Genomic DNA, 27,601 nt, shown 5'->3' on the forward strand with positions numbered 1-27,601 from the left:
TCCATTGAAAATTTTGGAAAGTGAAAAATGCCACGTTGTTTGTCCAAACTTTCATTTCCAAATAAAAAATAATTAAATTTGATGGAACAGCTTTACACATACATATATACAAATGCTTTCCCACTGGCATGGATTGATGCGACTCTATTCATAGTGTATATATGTTCATAACAGGTCAGATTGTAGTATGCAAGACATGGATGGTTTGGAAGGTTTGTAGCAGTCCTCTGTCTCCTATTATGGAAGTCACCAGAACTGCACCAGAGCAGCAGCACACATATATAGTTAGGTCTTGCATGTTTGTATATAATTAGTAAACATGTTTATTTGGCACCCAACTGTGTTCGGTTTTGTGTGTGTGGTTTTCGCATCTTCTTGACGTTGCATAGAAAACAGAGATGCAACAGCTTTTGGCTTAATACTCTTTCCTACTCAGTTTTTTTTCAGTACAAGGCAATGGCTTTTTTTCTTGATGATTTCAGTCCTGTCTTATCAAGACACTGTCTTCTGAATGGTAAAAGACTTGGCAAAGACTCTGCTGTGCTGAGGAAAAGCTGCAACCCATCTGCATGTCCTCTCTGCCCATGCTTAATCCTCTCCAATGGATAATTAAAAAAGCACACCTCTTGGTTTCAAAACGTACAATATACTTTATTGCCTGCTAGTTAATCAAATTGAGGAGTAAACACTGTAGCTGGAAAAATAAAAAGCAACAGGGGCCAGAAGGAAGAAAAAAGAATCAGTCACAAAACAAGTCGTTAGGCAATAAACCGTACACAATATAAATCATCTGTTTCGCAAACAACTCAATCTTTATTTTGCTAGTGGCATTAGATGAATAGTTATCAGTAGTAAAATCTCTGGATTTAATTTTCTACACAGCATTAGTAGTAAGAAATATATAAGGGACTCTGCAGAAAGCAATACAAAGGAGCTATATACACAGGCACCTTCTGTGGAGCAAGAACATAACCTCGTCTAATAAGGGACGACTATCTACAAAACAGAAGGACAAGGTAGTACAACATTAGCTCAGAATTCTGTATAGCAGCAGCCTTTCCATAAGGTAGGCCACCCAACTTAAGTATTTGTATATATTTTAATATAGATATATATTTATTGTTTTTAAAAATAATGTGAACTACCTGTAGTTCTAGACTAATTTTAAAGAGGCAGTGTACCTTTCCGAAGCTTCATTTTAGGAAGTTTATTAAAAATGGTATATAAAAAGACTAGCAGATCCTAGCTGGTATATAGACTTCCAGTATCTTCCCGTGAAAATTTTCTATGGCTATAGTTGCCAAGAACATCGATAATGATGCTTTTATAGCATATGGATTGCTATTTATGTTGCCATAATTGCTACCACTAAGTTTACTTGATTATAGTGTTAGTAATTGTTGATTATAAATAGCAATAATGCTGCAATACATCATCCAAGCCTGACAGCATTATGAAGATCTAGCCTGTATAAGCATGCAGAGTTTTGTTGTTAATCTTAATGTAAGCTTTTCATTCAAAGTGCTTTTCTCATGAAAAATATGGACTCCAAACCATGCCCAATAAGAGCCACTCTTTCCTGGGAAAATGTATTACCGCTCATAATGTAACTTTCACCTCTCACAAAGTAACTTTCATGCATGGTAGTTCATATTTTGTTTCCCCGTGATATGCTGTCTGTCCTCTACAGTCATATTTATCCTTCCTTATGGTAATTAAATATTATAGATTGTAAATAATTAAATCCTACTTTTTATTTTAGTTAGTTGCTTCAGTCTATTTTGGACCAAATTCTCAATTAGTGTAGCTCAGAACTCCTTGATGTCAAGAAGCCACAGAAGTGGGTGGAGTTCTATCACGTTATATCATATGAGGATCTTGTTCCTTTGGCTGGAAATATATCTAATAATCCTCTTGTGAACAGCTCAGCAGTGACTTCAATGGCAGGGGGAGGCCATCCAACTGGTAGATGGTATAGCTGGACCTCACAGGACTGGGACATTAGTTTATGTCTTATGTTTCTAGTTTTCACTCATTTGGACTTTGGAGGAGAAGTCTCAATGCAAATTCAAGAGTGCATGCTAGTACAGGATGAAACTTTTCTACACTGACTTTGTCTAAAATAAGCAATGAAAGGACAATGCCTCTTTCAAAGGAAATGCTATTCAGCTGCCCAACCCCCCCCTTTCCAAACTTTTTGCTCATGAAATATTAATTGTTTGTTCATGAACCGTGTGCTATTTAATTCTCTCTGCCAAGGGTTTAGATAATCGGTCACCTGTATTAGTGTTGATATCATCATACTTAATTGCTCTTCATGTAGATCCAGAACTGTTACAGGCTGGCTGGATTTCCATAAGTGCTAAGCTCTTAATAGTCCAGAAAGTTTAAAATACAACACATTCTTTTACAGTGAAAACAAGCCACAGCCATGATCCCACAGTCTTAAACAAGGCAATACTCTTGCTGAAGATGAGTGGCTGGTGTGCAAGGAATATTATCATTGCAACCCTTCATTTTTTCATCGCTCACATGTTAACCATTGGGAACTTTTTGGTGTAATACATAATTGTTTTGCTTTGTTTTTATACTTCACCAGGTATTTTCCATAGCTTACACCACTCAGCAGTACACGTTCCAAGTCACCAAACTGAAAGCTCAGTGTAGATGGATCTCGTGTAGATTTTAGGCCCGTAGAAACCATTATGCTCTAACTCTGGCCTCCCCTGTGACATAGGCCAATGAATAGAAATTATATTTAAGTACAAATAAAAGCATCAGTGTCTCAACAAAGACAGTGAACCTTCAACAGAAGCCATAATTTGAGTATAATACAATACAATTCAATAACGGTGTAGTAATAAATATTCTTCATAACAATGTACAAGCACAGTATAGGCTACTGAATGTAAGCTATTTTGATAGGTTAACTTTACAAAGTAGTTTTAAGGGAGATATCTTGGTGGGTAAGATCTATTTGCAGTGTTCCTGATATCAAATAAGTGAATGGACAGCTGGTCCTACCAATACAATGAATACTGTGGAATTCACTATTAGTCTTTGACTCTGTTTACATGATAGTAAAGCCAGATAATACCCACCTACTTTGTAATCACTATAAATCAGCAATCTTTACCTATGAAGAGGCAGACATCCTCTCTCTCTTTTTTCACTTATATAGACACTGAACAAGACAGATAATGAAACAGCAAAAGAGGCAGGTAGTCAAAAGCAATTTTAGGATGTCACCAACATCTTAATTAAAACATCCCTGGAAAAAGCAAACATTAAACAGAGAAGTTAGACATTCTTTTGTATCTTGCATGATCTGGCTTAGGCACTTTTTGCCTGCCTGCCTAGCAATCTTCAAGCTGAGGGAGAAATAAGTAGTTCAGATTGCAGTTATGCTAGCTGAGTGTGGGGGATATGTTTAGAGTTACATATTCAGGTCTTACTTTACACCTTGCAAAATTTAAGATGGCAGTGGAGCTTAGATACACGTTCCTTTTTTGAATCAATGACTTAAAAGAAACGTCAACATATGGAGAGCTTACAGGATTGGGTTTTAGGTGTGGGGTTTTTTTTTTTTACTGTTCTTATTATTCCTGTTAAACTTGCCAATTCCTGTAGTTTCTGACACTAAAACCTGGATTTTGAATCCTGGAATGGTTTCAGACTGGCTTCAGAGTGACCTCGAACAAAATGGGAGCAAACTGGCAGAATGCAGGCTTTTTTTGTCTTTTTCTGACTGCCGCAATATCCTTCAATCCATTTTTGTTTATCCTAAGCAGAGCTGCCAGGTTCGAATATAGGAAACTAGTGGGAGTTAGAGGGATTAGGATCTGTTGTGAGAGACTGCAAAACGAGAGAGGAAAAACACTCTGCATTCTTAAGTCATACCCAAAGATTTGCTGGCGTTAAAATCACAGGCTGCTGCAGACATGGCTTAATTTGCAGCAAAATTAATATTTAATAAAACTGCTCTCATGGACAGCAGAATGGGTGTGAAATTGGGAACCAGCAGTTCCTACTTCTTATCTCACCTTTGCCTGGTGCATTCGATGTACATTCAGGGCATGTCTACACACTGCCCTATGGCAACATTGTTACTGTGCTGTGCTTTAGTACTTCTTTCTGGAAATACTAAAGCATGGTGCAATAACTGCCTGTACTGAGCTGTACTCGCAGTGCATGGTTATTTTTAGCAGATATTTTGCCATAGTGGCACCCTATAAGGCGGAAGTGCACTGCTATGGCAAAGTAGCTGCTGGTCACATACAGACACCCATGGATGCTACATCATCTAGGTCATCCTAATACACCCCAATGGCAACATAGTGTCACATGTAGATACACCCTCAGAGTACGTCACTTAACCCTCTCAGTTTCTGAGAGTAACAGGGAGGCAGAACTTACCTAACTCAGGGATGCTTATAGCAACTCAAAAACCTGAAACCTTTAATTTTGCCAGAATTGTAAGCTTAACAGAAAGCTGTATTTTAGGATAGTCATCCTACTTGCCAACTTTGGAGGACTGTGACTACAATTTTCAAAGGAGCCCACCAGAGGTTAAGGATTGCAATAGGATTTGGGACTATGACGCCTTTCAGTTTTTTTGAGAACCCAAGCCTGTAATCATATTGCAACGGTATGATCTAGATACTGTCCTCACCTCCAGCAGCATTTCTCATTGATGTCCATGGGGATTCCTTTAAAGGAGCTTCCATGTAGCAGAATCAAGTTGCAAGGTGAAAGTAATCTATTTTAATAACATTTAAGGACAGAGTCTGCCTTTGATTTTTGTTTGAACTCCCATTCACGGTAATGGGAGCTCTGTGCAGAGAATGAGAGTTGAATAAGTCCCTATTTGCTGTAACTATATAACACCTTCTAGATTTAAAAGGTCAGTTAGAAAAGGGAAAGCAAGAGAGCATCTGAGTCTGGCATCATGATGGGCTATAGCTCAGATTAATTATAACTTTAAAAAAAATATTCTGCTGGGTTTCCTTTGGGAATGGAGAGAATATAGGTTGTTTAGGCCATGTGTCTCAAAAACTAAATCATAAAAACCAGCAGGTCATCTTAATTTAATAACCAGGTGTGCTATTCCTTATATAGTTATCAGTGTGGTTTTTCTTGTTGACATCAACTGAAACTGGACCAGCCTCTCATATGGGAACCTCTCACTATAGGGTATTGTAGATGAGATACTGCATCTGAGGATACCCATCAGCCTTTTTTCATAGCACAGTTCCTTTTTAAAGCATGAGCAAATATGCAAAAGAAAAGTCTTACAAAGAGAATCCACTGTATTTACAGAGCTCAACAGCCAAGAGAGCTAAATGCAAGTGGTACCTGAATGTTTTTGGTCTTTATCAGTGGCCACAAGCACAGTCAGGTTAGATTTGTATTTTCCTTATTTGGCTTGTGACTCACAACATGGCTTTAAAGACTGGCTTCTCATAGCAAATCTGTAAAAGGGTACTGCCTAAAAAGCAGGCAGGTTTATTCCACTTGTCACATTTGGTAAAAAAATAAGACAGCCTCTAGATAAAAGATACAGCATTAGAAGAAAGCTTGGGCCAAACCTCTCTGATATGGCTAACAGTCGTCATCAAAGTGTCTAAGTCTAGCAAGAGGGAGGAGATTTTCAGAAGCGCAAAGGACATTTCTGCTCAACTACTAATGGAGTTGGGTGCTGAAGTGTCCTTGTGCTTTTAGGAAATTTTACCCCAGACTTTTATGGAATCATTAAATAGCGAGCTTGTTTTCTTTTTAGAAGTTGCATTTATAAAAGTGATTATGATAGTTAACTGGTCAAATTCTGTTTGGTGGTTGGTTGGTCTCTTGTCTAGGTCCTAAAGTTGGCAACTTAGTAACTTAGCAAAGTTGTACGTGTCAGACAGTAGTTTGTTATACACTTATAACATGTGATGTATCTAAAGATCTTGTCCAGTGTCCCAGTTTTCCATCTACCTTTGTTCTCAGCTAGACCAATAACACAAATACTTTCTTATACGGCACTGCTGTGACTCAGATGAAGTCCTTCTAGCTACGAGCCCATATTTTTTTAAAGTAGAGTTATCTGAAAAATGCAGAAAAATTAATTGCAAAATATATTTAAAAACTGTCATGAAATACTTTAATCAGGACTCTCATGTTTGACAAATTTTGATTAATCTATTAGGTGTCTGATAAACAACAAGGGGAAAGGTTTTAAAAGTTATTGAAAATTTAAAAATTTTGAATGACCCTAAGTTTATAACCTGCAAGGACTAATATTTAAAAATCGCTTAAACTATATATTTAAATTCCCTACTCTTCTCCCCAAGAGGCATTTTAAACAAATCATTATCCATTAAAAAAAAAAAAAAAAAAAAAGATTCTTTATCTAAATTACAACAAGGCTTGAAACAAACATTCACAAAATCTAAAGAGAACCATCACTGAGAGATATTAACATTAGTTTGAAGTTTTGTTGCATAGGACATGTACAGCAGTTTTAAATGCAACTGGTCCTTGAATCTGGTTTGTCTGATACCCATTTCTATCAGTGGTTTGATGGTGAAGAATTAATGCAAATAAATGCTCAATGATCTTAACAATAATTAACTTCCAAGGAACCAATACAAATGACAATAAAATCCCCCAAACATTATTGACTATCTAGGATCATAGCTGATTGGTGAATAGGAATGAGATGTATGTAATTTCTAAATACAAAGGTAATTTATTTGAACAGGCTGCTAGTCTGTCCTTACAATGGCTTGAAGACATGAGTGAAGACTGCAAAATGTGATTTGTACAAGTACACTTTGCTTGTCTGACAGCTTATCCCTATTTCGAATTAACATGCCAAAACACGTTTTCTAAAGTAAGTGTGGAGATGGCTGGACACTGGATGTTACCTGGTTACCTAAGGATATTAGCACATATTTTAAATTCAGTACTGTTTTATATTCACACCGAGGTTATGGCACTTAATTATAACTTCATATTACCCATTAACAATAGACTGTTCTTCAGGCTACATTCAATTGTAGTATGGACTTGTTTGTAGCAACATGTGTTTTCAGTCTTTAATCAGGTATTAATATGCAGTCTCACAACTGCAGGTAATTAGAGTCTGTCTGGCTCAAGCAAAGAAGCTCATGTTCTACATAAAGACAATAATTTTACTTTCAACTATAATTAGACTAGCTCAGAAAATGAAATGTTTTAGGAACAAAATATGTAACATCATAAACACTCAAACTTTCCTTTTAAGAAAAGTTTAGCTTTTTACTCAGTATATTAATTCAGAAGGTATAATTTTAGGAATAGAGCCTCTAATGGAAGTTACTGGCACTTGTTAGGTACCTTTGATATCCTCACGTATTCAATAAAATGGGAGTTTTCCATTGATTTCAATGGGACTGAGAATTCATGGCTTATTGCCATCTGTCCACTGCTTTGCACTGTGTTCTGCACATTACATCTGTGCAAACTTGGCATCTTACGCTACCAAACCCAAAATTCTGTATTTGACCCTTACCTGGCACTGGTATGAATTGGCATCTATGCTAGTATGTAACTGGTGCAAAAGAAGGAAATCACACCTGTAATGGTTTACACCTGATGGGCACTCCCTTGGAACAGAAATAAAGGACCGTGTTGGGCACAAAGCAGGGGCGAATCAGGCCTCTGAAGAACAACTGATGATTTCCCTCAAAGGGTATATTTGCACTGGGCTGTGCAGCACTGCATAAAGATAGTGGGGCTAGTAAAGTTGGGTTAATATTGAGCTCCACTTGAAAGGCCAAGCTGATCTGGATGTTTCCACGGACTTCCCTGTGACATGAGTTACTGGCCATGGTGAGCCCTACATTTTCTTATTTGTTTAATCGATATTCAGTTTCTCTTAGTAATTATGGATTGATTGGAATTAGTAACTCATCCGTTTTTGTTGTTTATTTAAGGACAAAAAATAAGCAAGCTCAACTTTGTATTTCTTGCTAATTAGTTGGCACAGTGCTGTTCAGGATCGCACAGAAATGACAGAAGCATGACAGATCTAACAAAAGCTTCTGGGGGAAAATACAGGTCGGGTCAATGAATTATTTCAATATGAAATGATTAGAGCTTCAGTTCTTAAATAAATGAGCCAAGTTCTCAGAGCGTGTTTCTATCCATGTAGACCTGTGGAAATCCAGGGAGCTTTGCCCATTTACAGCAGTTGAAGAGTTGGACCATTACTCTTACAACCAAGGCATAGGATGCAAAAATACTTCAGGTCATTCTGAAGATTTGTTCGGATTTCTGGCTTTTTCATGCTGTAGTATGCCTATAACTCAGGTTATTCATCTGAGTTTGCTTATTTACTCCAAGAGAGATATGGAAGAAGAAATATTTGCAGTCTTAACATCTGTGGCCAGAGGACCTGACATCTTTTTCTTTACTTCTTTGGAATAGCCATCACTCAAGAGTTCCAAAGGAAAGATCACCACCAGAATCAAATACAAAGGCCTGATATTCAGAGTTGCTAAGCACCTCAGAAAAGGCCTTATCTTGCACCACTGAAAGTCACTGGGAGCGTTTCCCTCAGTGTCAGTGAGTGCAGAAGGAAGCTTTTCTAGTAACCTGAGGAAAGAAGGAAGACAAGGCAGGATGAATAGAAAGGGTTTTTAAAGTAAGGCCTGCCATTTTTATCTTACAGTAAAAAACCCCACTTACGCTACCACATTTTTTCTGTAAATGGGTGGTTTCAATTTAGACTGTGTATTTGACAAAAATGTCTACAATAGCAAGGACCATATTTTTTTAAAGCAGCTTTCATGCAAACTGCTTCTGTGATGGCAATGGAATTTCAACAACTGTTGAGATTTATAGGATGTTAACAGCAGCTGCGGGCTTCATATGCATTAACACATCTCTCTGTCAGTGTTGCCAAGTGTTACAGACTGGGGTTGCCAAGGGACTTCATTTAGTTCTGATGCTACATGTGTTAGTTAAAAACACCACCCATCATTTTGTATTTCTATTTCTAGAGTGGTGAGTTTAACAGCATTTCTACATTTTATCAGAAAAATGAAATATTAATTTTTCCTCCTCTGCAAAAAATATTTTTCCAGTAAATAAGTCTGATTATTTGCCTTCAAAGATTGTCAAAATGTGCATATTTTGCTGTCTCTTAGGGATATATTTATCTCATTATAAAGATGGTTTGTAGATCCCAATGGAGGAAACCTGTTATCCTAAGGTTATGTAATCTGTAGTAACAAAATAGATTAATATATTTATATTACATTTGTGTATGTGTGTGTGCGTGCATGTATATACATGCATTTCCATTAATTATGTCTATGGGTTGTAATATAAAATGCCACTTTATATATAAATTCTTCTGCATTGGCACTTACAATTCCCATGGCTAAATAACACTCAGTGCACACAAATGAGTTGCATTTTAGTATGAGTCACATTTGGGAATATGCTAGCAACTGGAAAATGCTGAAGTAAAGATGCAGTTTTAAAGGTAACAAAGATTAGTGGGTTTTTATAATTTTATAAAGTGACACAAGTACTTCAAGCACAATAGCTTCTCTAATTCTATTATAAAAATTTAGCATGCACTCACTGTGTGGGAGCACCTGTGTTTTATACAGAATGTAGCCACCCCGAACTCATACCAATAGAAATTATACACTACCCTTATGGCTTATCTATACATTGTACAAGACCAATAGGTCACTATTATGAGGTGAAACAAGAGATCCATGTTTCTTTAGGCACAGACTGCTTTCAAATCACAATTAGTCCATGCAGTTTGCTAATGCATACGTTATTATGACCCATCAGGCTTCTGTAGAATCCCATGGTAAAAATCTGTCCCTGAACTATAGACATAAGTGATGAATATGTTCCATAAACATTTGCAACTGAATAGAAATGAAGCTGTGTATAGAGGCAGGGATCAAATGGTGATGGTAAAAATAGCTTCCCTAGTTTCAGGTGGAAAAAGAAAGAACAAAGGTCAAGACCTAAAGGGAGTTAGGCATCTGGCCCCCATAGCAGGATCCCTGGTGCTGAGTTAGGTTTCTGTGTTTCCCACACAGTGGGTGTGTCTACACACGCAATTAATTTGAAGTAGGCTTACTGCACAGTAAAAATATGTCTACATGTGCTCCCTCTTGGGAACAGATTTTCTCACAGTGGGAGCAGCCAGGAAAGGGCTGCTCCCACCCTGCTCTGCCCCCCTGCAGCAGCCAGGGGGAGGTCCAGGCTCCCCCTGGGTGCTAGCTCAAGGGTTGGCAGGGAGCACAGGGCTAGAAGGCTGCGGCAAATTAACTGCAGAGTAGACCAATTTACTGCACAGAAGCATCTACATGTGTAGACGGTGATGCTTACTGTGCAGTAAATTGGTCTACTGTTCAGTAAAGCGTCTCATGTAGATGTGCCCAGTACTTGGGAAAGCATCCAGGGAGCCAGTGGGAAGCACTGAGGAAAGGGCTGAGATACCCATTTCTGGGGCTGAGGTACTTAATTTGCACTTCCAACAGGTGCCTCCTCCCATTTGGGATTCACATCCCAGAGTCCTCGCTGGAAGCTAGAAATCTACCTACTTTCTTTCAGAAAAATGAACAGGGAAGAAACTTTTCTGTCACAAGTAGCGGGAAGAAGAGGAAGCCACCTGCTTATATACAATAGGTCAGTGGTTAGAGAACTCACTCAAGAGACGGGATATCCGAATCTGAGTACTTTCTTTCTCTGAAGGGGTTTCAACCCCACTCTCTCAAGTGAGTGCCCTAGTCACTCTGGTGATATACTGGGGCACCTTCCAGTTCTCCATTTAAAGCTGGCAAGGTTCCTTGAGTAGACATGATAGCTTTTATTAGACCAACTGAGTAGTTTGAACAAAGTTCTTTGTAAGCTTTTGGGTGCAAGTACCCTTCTTCAGGCACAGGGAAACTCTGTTGTTGCAGAAAAGCAAGCAAGCTTGAGGAATGACCGAGTGAGCATGGCTATTACGTAGGGCACTTATCTGGGAAGGGAAGCCCTTGGTCCCAAGCCACTGCCCCAAACTATATATATTTTACATTAGAAAATTATTGGCTAAAGCAAACATGGTTCAGCTTTAGGCAATAAGTCAAACATGCATCACTGAAGTATAGTTGAAAATGTCCAGAAAGAAGCCTCAGGAACATAATGTCAGTAACTTAAGTGGCAAGTGTCAAAGACAACTATGTGGGGGTGTTGATGATCTAATGTTTAGATTTAGGCAAATAAGTCCTACATAAATGCCACTCAGGGTCATCTCCACAAAAGGACTTTGGCACCGAAAGTGGAAGGCCAGTGGAAGAGGTAGGAATAAAAATTAGGTCTTTTCAGCTCCATCCAAAGTCCTGTGCTCTGCATCATGCTGTTTTTCTGGTAGCACTCCCCTCTCTTGGACAGACTCTTTAATTTTTGATAGACAGAAGCCATCCAGCCAGATATTCCCAATCTTTGACATTGTGATCTGGACATTAAGTCCCTGTTTCACACTCAAGCCCACCTCAGGATATTGAAAGATGAGTATCATTACATACATCTTACATAGATTACAGAGCCAAGTCCTACACAACTGTCTGTCTTGTTTAAGAGCCACACACAGCCTCTCACTCAGATATTGTACACCATCCTACATTTTACAATACTTTATTCATATTGGAATATCGATATTTTCCTCTTGATCCATATGCAACAGCAGGGAAGCACTCAACTTGGAAGTCATGCTAACAGACTAAATGCAATCTAAATGTTAAAAATTAACATTCCTTTGCTACCCAAACAGTGCTTTTAACAGTTTTTTATTGTTTAAAAAAAAATCATTGACACTGCCTCAGCCAAATGTCCTTTCTACTGAGGTAAGATTTTTTTTTTTTTTTTTTTTTACATAGGCTACTGTGACACTGCAGTTCTTCTGTGAAGATGTTGGATTGTTCTTGTAAGGTACAATACCAAAGTCTTTCTGCCCTCTGATACCCCTGCCTAAATCCAGAGTAACTCTTGAAGTGAACTATAGACAGAACCTGACTCATCTGGCCTCAACAAAGCTTTATTTATGTATATAATTTTCTCTGATTTTTTTCTCTATGGGTAAGGGATATAACAGGATAACATAACATGTGTACAAGAGTGATCCCTACTAAGTAATCTTCTAAAGAAATCAGCTTAAAATATCTCAAAAGGGCAGAATTCTGTTTCACCTACTGGACAACCAAAGTGCATCTTGCTAGGAACATAATGTCAGTCAAATGTCCAACTAAATTGCAGGACCAATTCTACTGTCCCCTCCGGTAAGTGTTCCCGTTTTAGAAACAAAGAAATGTTTGTGTCTTCAGAAGGTGATCCTATTCCTAGGATGGGAGTGCTTGTGTACCTAAATAGGGTAATAGACTTCCTACACTTTAGTTAGATAACTCAGAGTTGGTCACAAGCTGCACTCTGGTTGTTCACCATAGGATAAATAGATTTCCACCCCGCTGAGTGCAATTTTACCCCACCAGTACAAGGTTAGCTTTGTTGCAACAAATCTAGATCCATGGAGTAGGACCCTGGCTGTTGGATTGGCCTCTGAGGTGCTATTATAATAAAAATAAGGACCACTGCTAAAAATGCCAACTTAAAGCAACAGTTTGTATACAGCGAAAATAGCAATGTCATCTGAGATACATACCATCATCTGGTACCCTATGGCACCCAAAGCTCATGTTCACTGCTTTGCTGCCTTCAGTTTGTATTGGAGCAGTCATACACACCCAAGGTGTGATCATAGCCCTAGGGGAGTGAATAGACCGTAGGTCTACTGTTCCTGATGTATCCCATGGTAAATTCACAACAGTTGTGGAAAAACAAGAACCGTGCAACAAACTTGTGGCAACACTGAACTGCACTTCCAACACCCTTGACAATAGACATGGCAACAAAATCTTATTACGATCCTTGAACTGTGTCAGGCAAAAAGATGCCACTCTAATTAGAGCAAAAAGATGCTGCTCAGCAACTTTATCATTTTTTTTTTTTTTTTAAATACAAGGATTTTCTTATCTCATACCCCAGATTCTTTCCTCCTTCAAACAGAAAACAAGAACCACCTTTCCCTGCCCTGATACAAACATTAGTTCCTTGGCTGATGTAAACCAACATAAATGTATGGTTATCACTAAAACTACCATGGTTTATACCTGGACTGATATCTGATGTTAAAACATCTACCAGAAAAATTCACTCTTATTACATACACTACATTTTTGTGTTTGTCTCTTAACAACATTGATTTTTGTAGGATGTTGTCAAGTGAGTAGATTTATGAGTAGTCAAGTTGTTAACCCCACTTAAACCTCCCCCCTTTCTCCCCGACAAACCTGTATTCAGCACATAGTGTACCTGACAGAATTATTATAAGTGCAATTTGGGTTAACAATAAAATACCAACATTAAATGGCCATATACCATATACATTTCTTTCCAAATCAAAACTATCCTTCTGCCTGCCAAGCAGTCTATATTTTCAGAAACCTCCTATAAACAATATGCCTAAGGTATAATTAAAACAATGAGAAGCACTCAACATTGTTTCCAGGATTGGTAAATGGATACATTTGTTAATTGAGATCTCATTAGGTGCCAAAAACATATTTTATCTGGGACCTGCACTGTAACTTGGAAATTGCATTACACCTCAAGTGGATGGCATATTCCTTCCAACACACAAATTATGGCCACAGGCACTGAAACAAGCCACTGCTGCTTTCCAGACCATGCACTAGCTTCAATTTTTCTCTTTATTTAAAATGAGTTTTATCTAGCTCATGAAATAAGGACCTCTTGGGGGAAATAGTGTGGGCAAAAGTCCATCTCCTAAAATGGGGAATTTTCCCTAACTTCTCACCTATCTTTGCTGATCTTGCACACAAGGTTTGGCCCAATTCTAAGGTGATATCTTCGAAGTTGCATGCCATGGGTTCTGCAACTATTGTCTGTGGAAACCTAGAAGTTCACATAATAGTTACTCTTTTGCCTTTCTTCCAGCTGTTTCTACAGGCACTTCAGCTCCTCTTTTAAAAAAAGCCTGAACACCTGTTAGAGAAGCTCTGAAAAGACTGCCAGGCTGCACAAGGAAATTGTTGCAGCAGGCCCAGACATGTCATGTTATCCTGTAGGGACCTGGGACTGGGAGGTTGACTGCAAGTGTGTTCTTGAAACAAGGGGCCTTGATCTCACAAACCTGAGGATCTCCTTTGCTATGACACATTTTAACATTCAGAATCCCTATGTAATACTTACCCAACACAAAGAGTAGGTGTGTGACACAGCCAGCTAGGATTAGATTACAGAAAGCATTTAAGAATGTACTCTAGGGGGAAGGCCAACCAATGAACTTTCCCTCATTTCTCCTTTACACACTAATAGAAGTAACCTTTTGCAAATGATGTGGTTTTAAACCAAGGCAGAGTAAGTCACAGGTGTGTATACAGTGTTTATTTTAAAAGGTCATCACAGTAAACTGTTTTGAAAGACTGAAAATTACACTGGTTTATGTAGTCCAGGGTTAATGCCCAGGATTAGGGTAGTGAGAGTTCCAAGATCCAATATGTTGTGAAACAGGGCCTTAATTACCTGGAAAGCTAGGAGCACCCGCCTTCCAAATGATAGAAACCTTTGTTTCAAGTCCTATAAAATCATCTATTATATAGTTAATAGCATTGTTATTACAGTGCTGCCCTTTGGTCCCAGCCAAAATGGAAACTCCTTTGTGCTAGTAAATTTAGGGAGGCTGTGCAATGTAAAGTACTAGACTTTAAGACTTCTGGCTAGCAGGATTTTCATTTTTAAACCCTCCAGTGCCAGCCAACATATTAGCAGTTACTCTTTTGATAATTTTTAAGAACCAGTCCTTTTTTGACCAGATGAAAGCCTGTAATCCAAGTGTCAACCACAAGTGGTTATACCTGGCTAGGTATTAGCAACTAATCTCTTGTGGGAATGGAATAGGATTGAAAAGAAGGGGAGACAAAACAGTAATCACCACAAGAAGCTTTAAAGTACAATAGTCTGCCATGGCTGGAAAATCTTGGGTGTACCAGTATAATTTATTTTTGGACTAGAAAATATTTCCTACAGCTAGTGTCAGATCAAAAGGGGGGGGGGGGGGCACAAAAAAACCCTTCCTCTTTGAATGCTTTTAATAAAAAAAGGCAGTTGACAGTTGTCAGCACTGGCATTCTCTTGGTACATTTTAACCAGGATAAATTTAAAATAAAACACTGAAACATCGCTATGGAAATAACTGTGTGGATGAACGACAGAAGTGTCACATTTGTTATCGGGTATTTCAGGGAGTTCAACAGAAAAATACCCATGTTAAAGTCTCCAGGGAATTCAGAGGCTTTTTCCTTATGCCTAAAACCTTGAAGATCTCTCTGACATCTACCATGGAGGCGTTCATGAAGTCTGAGGGAGGATGATGTTGCCAATCTAATCTTCTCTGCATCATAAGGTCTCTTGTTTGTATAGGTTCCCTATGTTTTTCCACCCTCTGTGGGATTTAATTTGTCAGCCTGGCCTACCAAAAATGGGGGAAAGGGGTATGTAGCAAAACTACAGTAATGAGAGGGGTCAAGAAGGTGTTTTTCTAAAATATTAGAAGTTAAAAAAATGAAATCAGAAAGTTGGTTGGAACAGATGAATGTCACCCTTTGCAGCCTTACACCGATTGATACAGAATAGTTAAACCTTTAATATGTGACCTGTTGTGAAGCCATCCTGCATTGCAGGGGACAGGAACCCCTTGCATCCTAAACACACCAGGGGCCCCAATATCTAGGGGAAATCCAGCCACGTTCTTCCATCATTTCAACCACACCCTGCCTAAGATTACCCTCAGTTCCCATGCCAAAACTCTATGGGATGACTTAGTGCAAACCAGGCCAATCAAACCAAGCCAATGTTGGCAGTATCTGGCTTGAGTCCTATGGTTTTGAAGGGAAGTGTTAATGCTGCTCAAACCCCCAAATCCAGTGGATGGAAAAGCATACATTGAGCCTGAGGAAGCATGATGTTACTCTTCTCATCTTTCCCTCTTAATCAAATATCCCCTCGTTTTCATGGACTCCCCATGCTTTTCCACCCTCTGGCGGATTTATTTTTGTCAGCCTGGTCTGGCCTAGGGTACTTGGATGGCAGCTATTTAGAGCAAGAAAGGAGCCAAGTGAAGAATGAGACTTCAAAAAGCTGGAACCATGGCAGAGTGGGCAGCTAAAATGTTCCACTTACTAGGGGCCCAGCCCAGCCTAGTCCAGTCCACCCACATGGACAGCTTTGCTATCATCACACATTACTATTAATCATCATTCAGTCTTGTCACCCTTAGCGACACTCCTGTCAGTGTCATTTTGCACACAGGAACCTCACAGATTTGTCTCTCAAATAGATTTTTGGGCTGAAGATGGGAATCTGTCTCCCTTCACTTCTCTCACCCTTCCTCCCACACCAAACAGTACGAGAAAATGAAAAGCAGCAGGCCTAGAGCTGAAAAATTCTTTGAAAAAATGTTGTGCAGATGGAAACTGAGGGATGTAGGTAGAAATGTACTGGGAGCAAAACAAATGAAAGAACTTAGAAATGGATGGGTGAAAACCATTTGGCTAGTATGTTTCTGTATGCGGATAGTCCATTGGGAATATTTTAGAACCAGCACACTGATTTCCTAAAGAAAAATTAATAAGCTATTAACTTATTTTAAGGAAACCAGTGAGAACTTTGCTTTTTAAATGACTATTAATACAGGCTATGTAACATTGCCTGGGAATGGATTTCTGTTAAGTTTACAGCTGGCTTTCCAGGCCTTCTGAAGTTGGGTGGTTGGTTGGCAAAGCTCAAGAGAACATATTTCAGCAACTGGAGGCTGCCAGGGGGCAGACGCATCCTGTCTGACTTCCCATCCATTCCCCTTGCACTACAAGTAGGTCACATAAGGGCCACTATGCTGACTCTGTGCCTCTGAAGGATTCCCTAACATAGAAGGCCCTATTGGCCCCTTGGCCTGGGTTTAAGGCTCTTCTGGGCCTCAAAAGCAGCATGAAATGGCTATGACAAGTCCAAGAATGTGTCCCTTGTATATTTTGGAATCTTTGAATTTGAATGTAAACATTTTGGTAGTGTTGAAGTGATGTATCCGTGATCGTCCAAGAAATACATGAAAGACCTCTCAGTTTACTTGATAATCTTTCTTATATCCTATTTTTATTTACACGTGGAAGAGTTTTACTTAAGCCTCTGTTCCATCTGCTGTTTAGGTCTGCTATGCCTGCTTCTCTCCCAGAGACCCCAGGAAGGGTACTGTGATACTTGAAAGCTTGTTTAAATCTGTCCCAACCATGCAGTTGGTTCAATAAATCATAAGCATTTGGCTGTTTAGGGATAAAACATTGCTCCCTCTTACAAGTCCAAAGTCATTGTGCAATGCGTAATGTATTTTTTTTTGGTTTTTCTTTGCTGCAGGAATACATTTAGCCTGAAATATAATGGATTTAAGCAAATTAATACCTTATCTGCACTCACAAACTGAGAGATCAAGGACATGAAACCACCTTATGTTTTGTTGATAATGAAAAACTATATTCACCTGAAGCATGTGCTGAGAAAAAGTACCTGGATATTAATTTAACAAAGGAACCAGAGGCATTTAAAATTATTTAAAAAAAATGCTACAATTGGCTTAAAGTATTAGAGGTCAGCATTCAATCAACTTTAGTTAGGAACTAATTTCACTGGTTTGGTTCTTGAGTTTCTTTTAAATCAGTTTGCCCTCAAGGATGAGAAACAGGATGCTTTTGAGCACTGCTATACATGAAACAAGATGCTGTCTAACTTAAAATGGATTACAATTTCAGCTGTTATAAAAACTGATGGAGATAGGCCAAAGAACTTCTGCTGAAGATCTAATATACATGCCAACCTCATGAAAGGCAACTAATGAAGGAAAGCTGCAGCTGAATTGTAGACTAAATCTTGAAAAATTATTGTAACTTCAAATTCTTATAGATTCTGTGCCAGAAATAGTCTATAAAAGAAGCTCACACTGAATAAGATGGTAGGCTTTGTATCTTACAAGTTTTATTTTTGAAAAAAGGAAACAAAAACAAAATCAAAACAAAACAAAACTTTGCAGCAAATATATAATGTATCATGTTTTGTTACAAAGTGCTAGTGTCCTACTGAGGATTTGACTGTCCCATGATGTTTAGATTGGTTATGGAATGCTTGAGTATACTTTTGTATTCACTTTATGATTTTGTACTTGGAAAAAATCTGATGCAATAGGAGGATTAGCTGCACATCAAAAGACATGTACTTTAAATAGTGGAAAACTAGATCATCAGGGTAGAATGTCAGCATTTTGATAGGTGACTACAGCAGGATGAAATGGGTTTTTTTCCATACTGTCACAAACCAATGCATGTATCTACCTTACCTGACAGTTAGAATGTAAATATAATGCCATGCAGCTGGAAGAAGCAATACAAGTGAGAGCTGGGTTTCAAATCGTCTGCACTTGGGAGTCAACTGAAAATACATTTCAAGATGTTTTGCTGGCATGGACAAAATGCAAGCAGGCAAGAGAGACTAAATTGGAGTAATGAAACAGACAATAATGCTGAACTGAAAAAAAAAGGATGGTGATTTTAACTTTCCTGATGTGTCAGACAATAGGGCGTGAAAGGTTTAGGAATTCTCTTCGTAAGAAGATAAACCCTTGGCAATTTTTGCTCATTGTGACAAGCCCTTCCTTTTCCACAGGATAGTTTTGTGCCCTTACTGTTGAGCGTAGCTGATTAAATCCTAGTATTCATTTTTGATTCAGGTCAGTGCTGTTCTGACTGATATAAAGGATTTTAATAAAAGCACCTCCTGTGGTCACTTGATGACATGCACATTGATAACTGCCGTCCTCTTTCTTTGTAGTCGGAGCATTACGTTCCATCTCCACCAAGGGCACCGTCTTGCATTCCTTGCACATCAAAAACATCCCAATGTAATCAATGGCATTTCGGGTGCATGAGGAGTGGTGGACTGGACCCTGAAAATCTAAGTTATCTAGCGTGAGACTGGAAACAGCTCAAGTTCAAATGGAGCCAAACTTGGCTGAAGCTCTGAGGCACTTCCACAACATAAGCATGATACAGCAAGCCTCATTTTGGTGTATAAGAATCAGTTTTTGTACAACTCCTTTAATGTCTAGGGCCTACAAATGAAGCAAGGGCTCTGTTACTTAAAGGTGATTTAAGCCAATTTTGTGTGGGCTGTAGATGAAATTTGTGAGCAGGCCTGGAAGACAAAAATCCAATGAGCAAGCGAGACAAAAAGCCCGATTCTCTGCTGCTGCTACTCCAGGGCAACATGGTTTAACTTGAGTGAATTCAATGGCACTTCATCAGCATAAGCCCACTGTAAAGGTCTGATCTCAAACACATGCAGGTGCATGAGATGCAAACCTGTTGAGGTCAGCTGGGATTTTTCAAAGGTGCTGGGTGGGACCCAACAATCTTTAGAAGAAATGGCAGTCTAACTCAATTTAGGCACGTTTTCCTATTCCAGCAATATCTGAGTTCTACTAGCATTGTTTTATCTGGGACTTGAACTTGAAGCAGATGAAATATCACAGAAGCTCAATTTTTACCATATTTAACTGTATCCATTCATTTTAAATGGGAAATTATTTACAAGCACATAGTGGACAGCTAAAATAGAGGGAACAAAAATCTATTTAGAGGTCCTTTTCAAATATTTTATTAAATATTTTATTCAGTTTCATGATCACAGTTAATGTACTTTAGCATGTTATACACATGACTTAACATGTGCACTTTAAAAATATCAAATTAGGTATAAGTTTTTGAAAGAAAGAATGACATTTTATAAATGTGCTTATTGACTTTAACTACATACATCTAGGAAGGAAATCGCTGTTATGCCATTGGCTGGAGATAAGCTATTACAAAGCATGTTTACAGCAAACAAGACAGAATAAAGCCAAATTATGGGCCAAAAGTCAGTAGAATTATGTGGGAGAGTGAGGGTGGAAAGATTGGCCCTATGAAAATAGGCAATAACAAACCAGCCACATTTAAAACTGCTGACAGACTGAAAAACTTGACGGTCACAGCAAGGCTTGTTTAGGCACAGGATTTTCATAAGTGTCCAAGTGAGGCAGTCACAGGACTTCCATTTCTAACTCGGGTGTGCTTGAAAATCCCACCCTGGTTTGTGATGTGCAAGGAAAGACTGAAATCTATGAAAACAGAGTTCATAACATGGCATCAGAAAACCTCAGGTTATCTTAGGAGCCAACTCCTAAATGCAGAATACTTGGTTAACGGAGAAAAAGCTGCAGCTGTACTCCACTCCATACACTGCTCTGTCCCCTTCAAAGCCCCGGGCACCGATTGAAAAATAACAGTGGGGGAGAGGGAGGGAGGAGGGAGACTGTTTTTAACTTTTGCCAGGTAGGTTAGAGTGTTATTGCAGGAAGCCTGGTTAGTCAAGGAATTAATTTTATAAGATCTAAGGTAAAATAGATCCACTTCCACTGAAGTGTGTTGTGTGTCTGTCTGGTACTTGGTAGTAGTCTGCGCTCAGTAATTACAGAGTAATTCTTTGGAAGAACTTAATGAGTGTTAGTCTATGTTGCTATTTTTAAATATAACAAGAATTAAGGTCCCAATGCAAGAAATGTCTCTAATCAGAACAGCACACAAGCATATGCTTCACTGTAGGCACAGTGAGGTCTAGTCCATGACTATGAATCCTACATGCTAAGTAGTAATAACAGTGCCATCTTGGGGAAAGGATCTACTTAAGCATAAGTTTGGATGCTTTGATGAAGTGGAACCAAATAATGGGCCTCTGGACTGCGGCATTCAAGGACCAACAGAAAGACAAGTTTAAGCTACAGCAAATATCTGCCTGTGGTCTTCCATGGAAGTGTAAATTTAAAAAGTTAGCAAAATTATAATGGTATTTAGGCAAGAAGTGTAAACCTCACTCATTTCTGTACTGGAAAATTGAGGGAAATAAGCAAACTTCTCTACCACAGTCTAACTGAATTCATTTTTTTGCTGCCCCCCCTCATTAATGTGTGTCGAAGTTCTGACAGATGTGGACAATGATTTCACACATGATACAGATTAGTGAGAATTAATGCCAAGGAAAATTACAGTAATATGACAGATCCCTAGCAGCTCTACACTCTGGCAAAAACGCACAGCAAATAGCATCTAATGGATAAAACAGTTTGAAGCGTGAGTTGGTGAACTATATTTTTTGGCAACATCCTGACAGAAAACGTAATGCAGAATATGTTTTGAAAGGAACTTTTGGACTGCTGCATTACTTTGGGAATATCTGAAGTCAACTATCTGACAAGATCTAGTTTCTGTTGTTGTGAATACAGTCTCATTGACCCAATGTGAGAATAGCTCTCAAACAAGAATGCACAGAATAACAATGTAACAGCAACATAAACAGCATGGCTACCACCGTACAGTGACCTTTACACCATTCCCTCCATAAGAAGCTTGTTCTTCAAAAGGAAACTTATACAGTGATATTAAAATAGTATTAATGGCTGAGCGGGCTGTAGGGTGAGGGCTAACAGCCAATGGAAGTTAAACTAAAGCAGTCCAGTAGAGGTAGCCTTATTAAAATCAATATTAAACAAGGGAGTGCAGACAAGAATCAACAGCATCACAAACTCTATTTCTTGATTTTTCTATTTTGTTCTTTTCCAGGCTCCCTTTTGTCACCACCACCTTGCCTGGTTGAGAGGAGGCCCTCTTTCCTAGGCCATTGTTAAAAGAGACCCACTACAGATGTTCTCTTCAGCTCATTCCAGAATACAGTAGCTAAATAGGCAGCAGAAATTAGAACTACTTCACATTAATACTTTGTACTAAAAGATGTATTCTTTAAAAATAAAGGTGTTTTTCTGCCTAATGCACTCCCTCCTGCTGGTGCACTACAGGTCTCATGAGTTTCTAATAAGGATTTCTAGTGCAGCTTGCTCACCAGCATTGTGCGACTTAAGCAAAGTGACAACCAATTAAAGAAAAAAAGGATGGCAGGTGGCATTTCAATTAGAGGTGCACCGATATATTGGTGACATATCAAATCGGCAGCAATAAATTAAAGAAAATTCATATCATCAGTCATTGGCTTTTTTTGGCTGGTGTAGCCGATAATGTCACCAATAAATACAATATGCCATCTGGCTGGGGCCCCTGAACACCACGTGCATGTGTGCAGCTGTATGCATGTACGTGGCCAGGAATGAAGCCAGGCAGTGTGGAGAGCAGCACCCTGCACCTAAGTTTGTGGATGGGCAGGGACGTGCGGAGCCAGATCAAGGCCCCCACAATGAGGGACGGAGTGGGGCAGAGGCTGAGAGCACGGCCCAGCCAGGGCAGTGAGTGGGACCCTGGGGCCAGGGAAAGGAGCAGGATGGAGCTGCAGGCTGCTCGTCCACGGCCATGGGGGAGAGCCGCTTCCCTGTCACTGAATGCACCCCCGAGGGAGGCATGGGGTGGCATGTGTCCCCCCCCCCCAGATTTGTGCACACAGTGGAGGTGGGCTGCCCACTGTGGGCTCGGGGCTCTCCACCCTGCTGCCTTTGCCCCAGGAGCTGCATGCTGGACTTGTCCCCTGTCCTTCTGGCAGCAGGAGGCACAACTTGCTGCCGACACTGCTGCTGGATGGGCAGAGGACATGGTGTGGTCAGTGCGGGGCTCCTTCAGCAAAGGCAGCAGAGTGGAGAGCCCCAAGACCACAGCAAGCAGCCTGCCTCCACCTGCACTCCACTCAGCTGTGCTCCAGTTAGAAGTGTCCCCGTGCTTAAAAGTGGTGGTGGTGGCAACCTGAATTAAAGCTTATTCAATGTGCTTTAGTTCAAACACCCCTGCCACCATTTTTAAGCTCCGGGATGCTGATCCCCTGGAGGAGTCACCCACAGCTCTGTCCCGGGCTGGCCCCAGGGTCCCATTCACTGCCCTGGCTGGACAACACCCCCTGCTCCACTCCCTTCCTCACCATGGGGGCCTCAATCTGCCCCACGACACTGTTTCCTTCCCCTACACCTCTTCCCCTCCACAGACTTACCTGTAGGGTGCTGCTCCCCATGCTGCCTGGCTGTGCTCCTTTAAATTGGTTATCAGATAAATAATTGGCTATTGGTGTTGGCCAAGAGAATCCTTATCGGTGTACCCCTAGTTTCAATACTGGCTCAGGTACTTCCATCAATCCCTTCTTCTAGCACCTTTGCCCAGCACAATGCTTATTTGCATTTTGAAAGTCATGCGGCAATGCCATCAATTGGGAATGGAAACTAATAAAAGAAAAGTTTTCAGCTTCTGACTTTGGGACACTGTAGTAGCATAAGAGCGCGTTCAATCATCTTAAATAAATATATTCTATTTCTGGAATCACAGCATGTTCAAGAGAATAATTACTGCAATAATTACAGCAGAGTTTAATCTCCATAATGGTTTTGATCAATTTTGGTCTAATATCTGGAAAATAACCTAATGTGTGTGCGTGTGTGGAGAGGGGAGGGAGGGTGGTTAAGAACCTGCATCTCAAAATACCTTGCAGAATGTTTTTCCCATAATCATATACAGTACTAATAAAATTAAAAAAAATATTACAGTAATTTTCTCCCAGCTGCTTATGTCTGTAGCTTCAGCTACTATAATATACTTTGTATACCTCAAAACTACATGTGAAATATCAAAGATAACTAAATAAATAAAAAGCCAAGGAAAACTGGGACAGTACTGCCTTTTTACACTTGAGACAAGATTTCCCACTCCCATCCAGAAGTCATAGAGGAGGACTAAGATAATCAGGTTTTTGTTGTTGTGTTGGTTTTTTTTAAAGGCAAGATTTATACACAGGTTCAGATCCAGAAATTAAAGGTTAAATGCATAAATATTGATGGTTTTAGCTAGGTTAGAAAGGGTTCAGTAAAGTATGATACAACATAAATCAGAAAAAACAAAGCAGAAAAGTATCATATTTTGGTTTTCTTGAGATATACATAAGGTGCAACAATTTCTTCTCTAGAGGCATTTGTGGACACGTGTCAATGGGTGACAGTGTTTGCTGGTATACTGAAGTACACACCATAGCAATAATGATTTTCCAAAATGAAAGGAATTGAAAATAACAAAAATTATAAAGAAAAGAAAAGAAAAGCCAACCCAATACAGTAAAATGTTGGTCTGAAGTTTTGTTGTGCTAACAAATGTTACCTGAAAATACAGATACCCCTTTCTAGTAGATTCAGGAAAAGATCTAGCTACTGAAATCAAGACATCACTCAGAGAACCAAAGGCAAATGTCTAGTGAACTATATAGCTTTGCAGGATTTCTGCTACTCTCAGTGCCTAACCGCTTAAAAATTAAGCATATCTACAAAAAGGTTTAAGTATCTGAAAACAGTCATATCCAGTAAATTGACCCAATCCCACCCCCTGTCTAAGGGAAAGTTAAGGAAAAGCAGATCAAGTAAGATATTAATTCACATAGAAAAAAGTAATCTTTTTTTGTTTCTTTTAAAAAAGGTACCATTAATATACAGAAATATCTTAAGGAACAATATTGAAATTTAAGTCGAAGGAGTATGGGGTGCTCTGGCAAAAATATATCTATTCTAAGGGTTTCTAGAGAAGTAAGTTAGTACCATTGTCAACGTGAATGGCCTGCACTATAAGATATTTGGATTTCAGCTAATTATAATTTATAAAGTGGTCCAAAACTCCAACTGCCACCTTGCTATGACCTGACAGTTTTAAATGTCGACAGTTTTTTCATTGCGTTAAAATAATTTAGAAAATATTAATAACATTTTATTAAAAATAGTACTGTAGGCTAAAATGGGGTAGCTGGGGGCTCTTTATCAGTCTTATTTTTACCTGAATTTTCAAAAAAGCCTTTTAAACTTACAACTTTGTTATTTCCTTTTTCTCCCCTTTCTCTAATACATGCATCTTTGAGGGTGCTGTATTAAATGAGATTTACCCAGCTATCTGCTTTTGAATAACTCTTCATCACTAGTTACAACTTGTGTGGTATGTTGTATATCATTTTCCAACACTGAAACCAAAGACTTGTACTTACATCTACAACGATGAAAGGCTACATCTAGTAAGTATTAATAGAGTTACTGTCCATATGGCTATTACATCAAATTACAATTACAAAATAACCCCAGAAACATATTTTCAATTCAGTCAAGTATAAATAAGAATGCCTGATAGAACCATGTAAACTCTCATTGTTTAAAGACTTAAGTTAAAGAACTTCAAACTCAACCTAATACTATCAAAAATTCAGCCAGTATGACGAAGACCAATAGAAAATTATTGCTGGGGACCAATTTGGTAACTCTTTGTGCTATGATGCAAAAAGTAGGGAGAGACCTTGTGCTATTGAAGAACCCTGTTGATTTTTTAAGTCTAGGAATCATTTCTAATAACCATTTTGCATCTGTTAGTAGCAAACAACTGCCTGGATTATACAGCGTTTTAAGTCAAGATAGTGAAGATGCAGGCCAAGTGATACACTTGGTCTGACTTTTGGGATGTTCTTGTAAAAGCAGAATACAAAAACCAAACAAAAGCAAAGACAGGAAACTGGCAGGTGGACCTCTGCCTAAATTTAGTCAAACATTATTTTTCTGTCACGGCTTACTTGCATACAACTCACCCACCTTACGAACACAAACTATAATAGTCTCTTTAAACAACCCACTAGTTCAATTTAGACTGTGCATAGCAATTACAACAATGCCAGTGTCTGTAAAAGTTATATGTATTGGTGTGCATGTATATTGAAAAGTCATGTTTTCAAGGTTTTCAGAACAGCCAAGTAATACTAAGGTCACTTCTGAACAATGTATCTGTAGTACTTTTTTTGTTGTTTTTGTTTATATGAACAATTCACCCAGTCATTTAGACCTCTATTTAAAAATAAAGGAGCCCTCTCCAAGGCATGAAAGACAAGTCAATTGTTTGCAGTACCATTCTTTCCTTACATCACCTCTTTTTCTAATGCAAATCTTCCTGGTTATTCCATGCTAAATTTCAAAGAAAAAAAAAACAACATAGCCTGTCAGAATTTTTGCCAGTAAACTACCACTCTGGTGGCAAATATAAAAGTGCAGAACATCTGGACCACATGGCTGCACAAACACCGCTAACAATGGTACATATGTCCATGCTGCCTTGAGTTCTCCGGAACAGATTTTAAATTCGTTCTACAATATAAATGTAGGCATAACCTATTATATAAACCATCTTAGAACTTAAATCTTCATGTACAAAAATGACTAAGAATATCTAATAATAACTAGTGCAGTGCGTCAGGTTTTTTTTTCTTCTTTTTCTGTATTTTTGTTTAGAATAACTAGATATATATGAAACTAGTTTTCCATACTCTCTGGTTGGTAAAGGAGATGCTGTGTGAGCTACAGTAAAGGCAGCCTTTATCATGTAAACCACCTATTTACCGTTTAAAAGCCTTCAATAGAAAGCAAGCTCCAGGATCATTCCATGTTCATTATTAGACAAATAACACCACCCTCTTACATACTGGGTTCCGATTGGAGGACCTGGCCCAAGTTGCTAAGTTCTGGCTTCCAGTGAAATCTGGGCCAGTCAGAGCAATAAGCACTTGTTTGCAGTCTATATTTTCCATCATATGGACTGACTAGCTTCCCTTGGTAAAGACAAGGCTAGGATATTAGGTAAAGCACGACATTTTACAATAAAGTGGAGCGTCACTGGTCAGCACAGGATATAAGCACTGGAGCCTGAGACATTTCTTTTGGCTGTCCATCATGTGGGAGAGGTGTGGCCCTCTGACTTCTGCAAAAGAAGAAAGAAAAGCCACCTGTAATCATCTGCAGAATGTAAGGAAGAATTATCAAAGAACAGAAAGGATGAGACTCTGTGGATGAAGTGCATTCACAGCATTATTATGTCATATATTACTATAACTTTGTTACCGTATCATAAACCTCTGCTGCTATTGTTTCCCTTAACACCACTGGGTTATATATTGCCTATTTTGATGCATGCTACAACAAGAAAACAGCCACATAAACATCCTCTTGATAGAACCCAATATAATGCAAAATATTTGAAGTCAAGAGGAACAACTCCTAATCATGTCTGACTAGGACAAATGCCCAAGAGAAAATACAATCCAACTAATAAATTAAGTACTGCCACTGATACCATAAGTGGCACCAAGAACTCTGAAAAACAGAGTACTGCTTACTTGCTTGAAGAAACTGTTGCTGTGTGTTACCTGTCAGCTCTATGTTCTTGGGGAACCCCAGCACAGCGCCCAGCCTGTCTGACTCACAAAGGACTCACCTCCACCCCCCCACCTCTGCCTGAAAGGACTTCCAAAAGACAATGAAGATGCAGTGGGAGACGCACCTAAAGCCCTCCAGGCAAGGGTGATAGGAGTGAAGCAACTCCCCTGGTCTCATTTACATCGGAGATGGAACCGGATGGCA

General features: G+C 39.1%; 1 protein-coding gene across 2 annotated transcripts in view; it reads right to left on the reverse strand.

Annotated features, from left to right (window-relative positions):
* Nucleotides 1–626: 626 nt before the first annotated feature.
* BBX (BBX high mobility group box domain containing) overlaps nt 627–27,601 on the reverse strand; it is a 212,687-nt gene continuing 185,712 nt past the window's right edge. For both annotated transcript variants that reach the window (XM_019476474.2, XM_059720555.1), the window contains one exon: nt 627–26,942. In XM_019476474.2, the coding sequence (XP_019332019.2) occupies nt 26,855–26,942 (88 nt within the window). In that variant the 3' untranslated portion in view covers nt 627–26,854. The remainder of the gene's footprint in view (nt 26,943–27,601) is intronic.

Source organism: Alligator mississippiensis, chromosome 1 (genome assembly GCF_030867095.1).
Source record: "Alligator mississippiensis isolate rAllMis1 chromosome 1, rAllMis1, whole genome shotgun sequence".
Lineage (NCBI taxonomy): Eukaryota > Metazoa > Chordata > Crocodylia > Alligatoridae > Alligator > Alligator mississippiensis.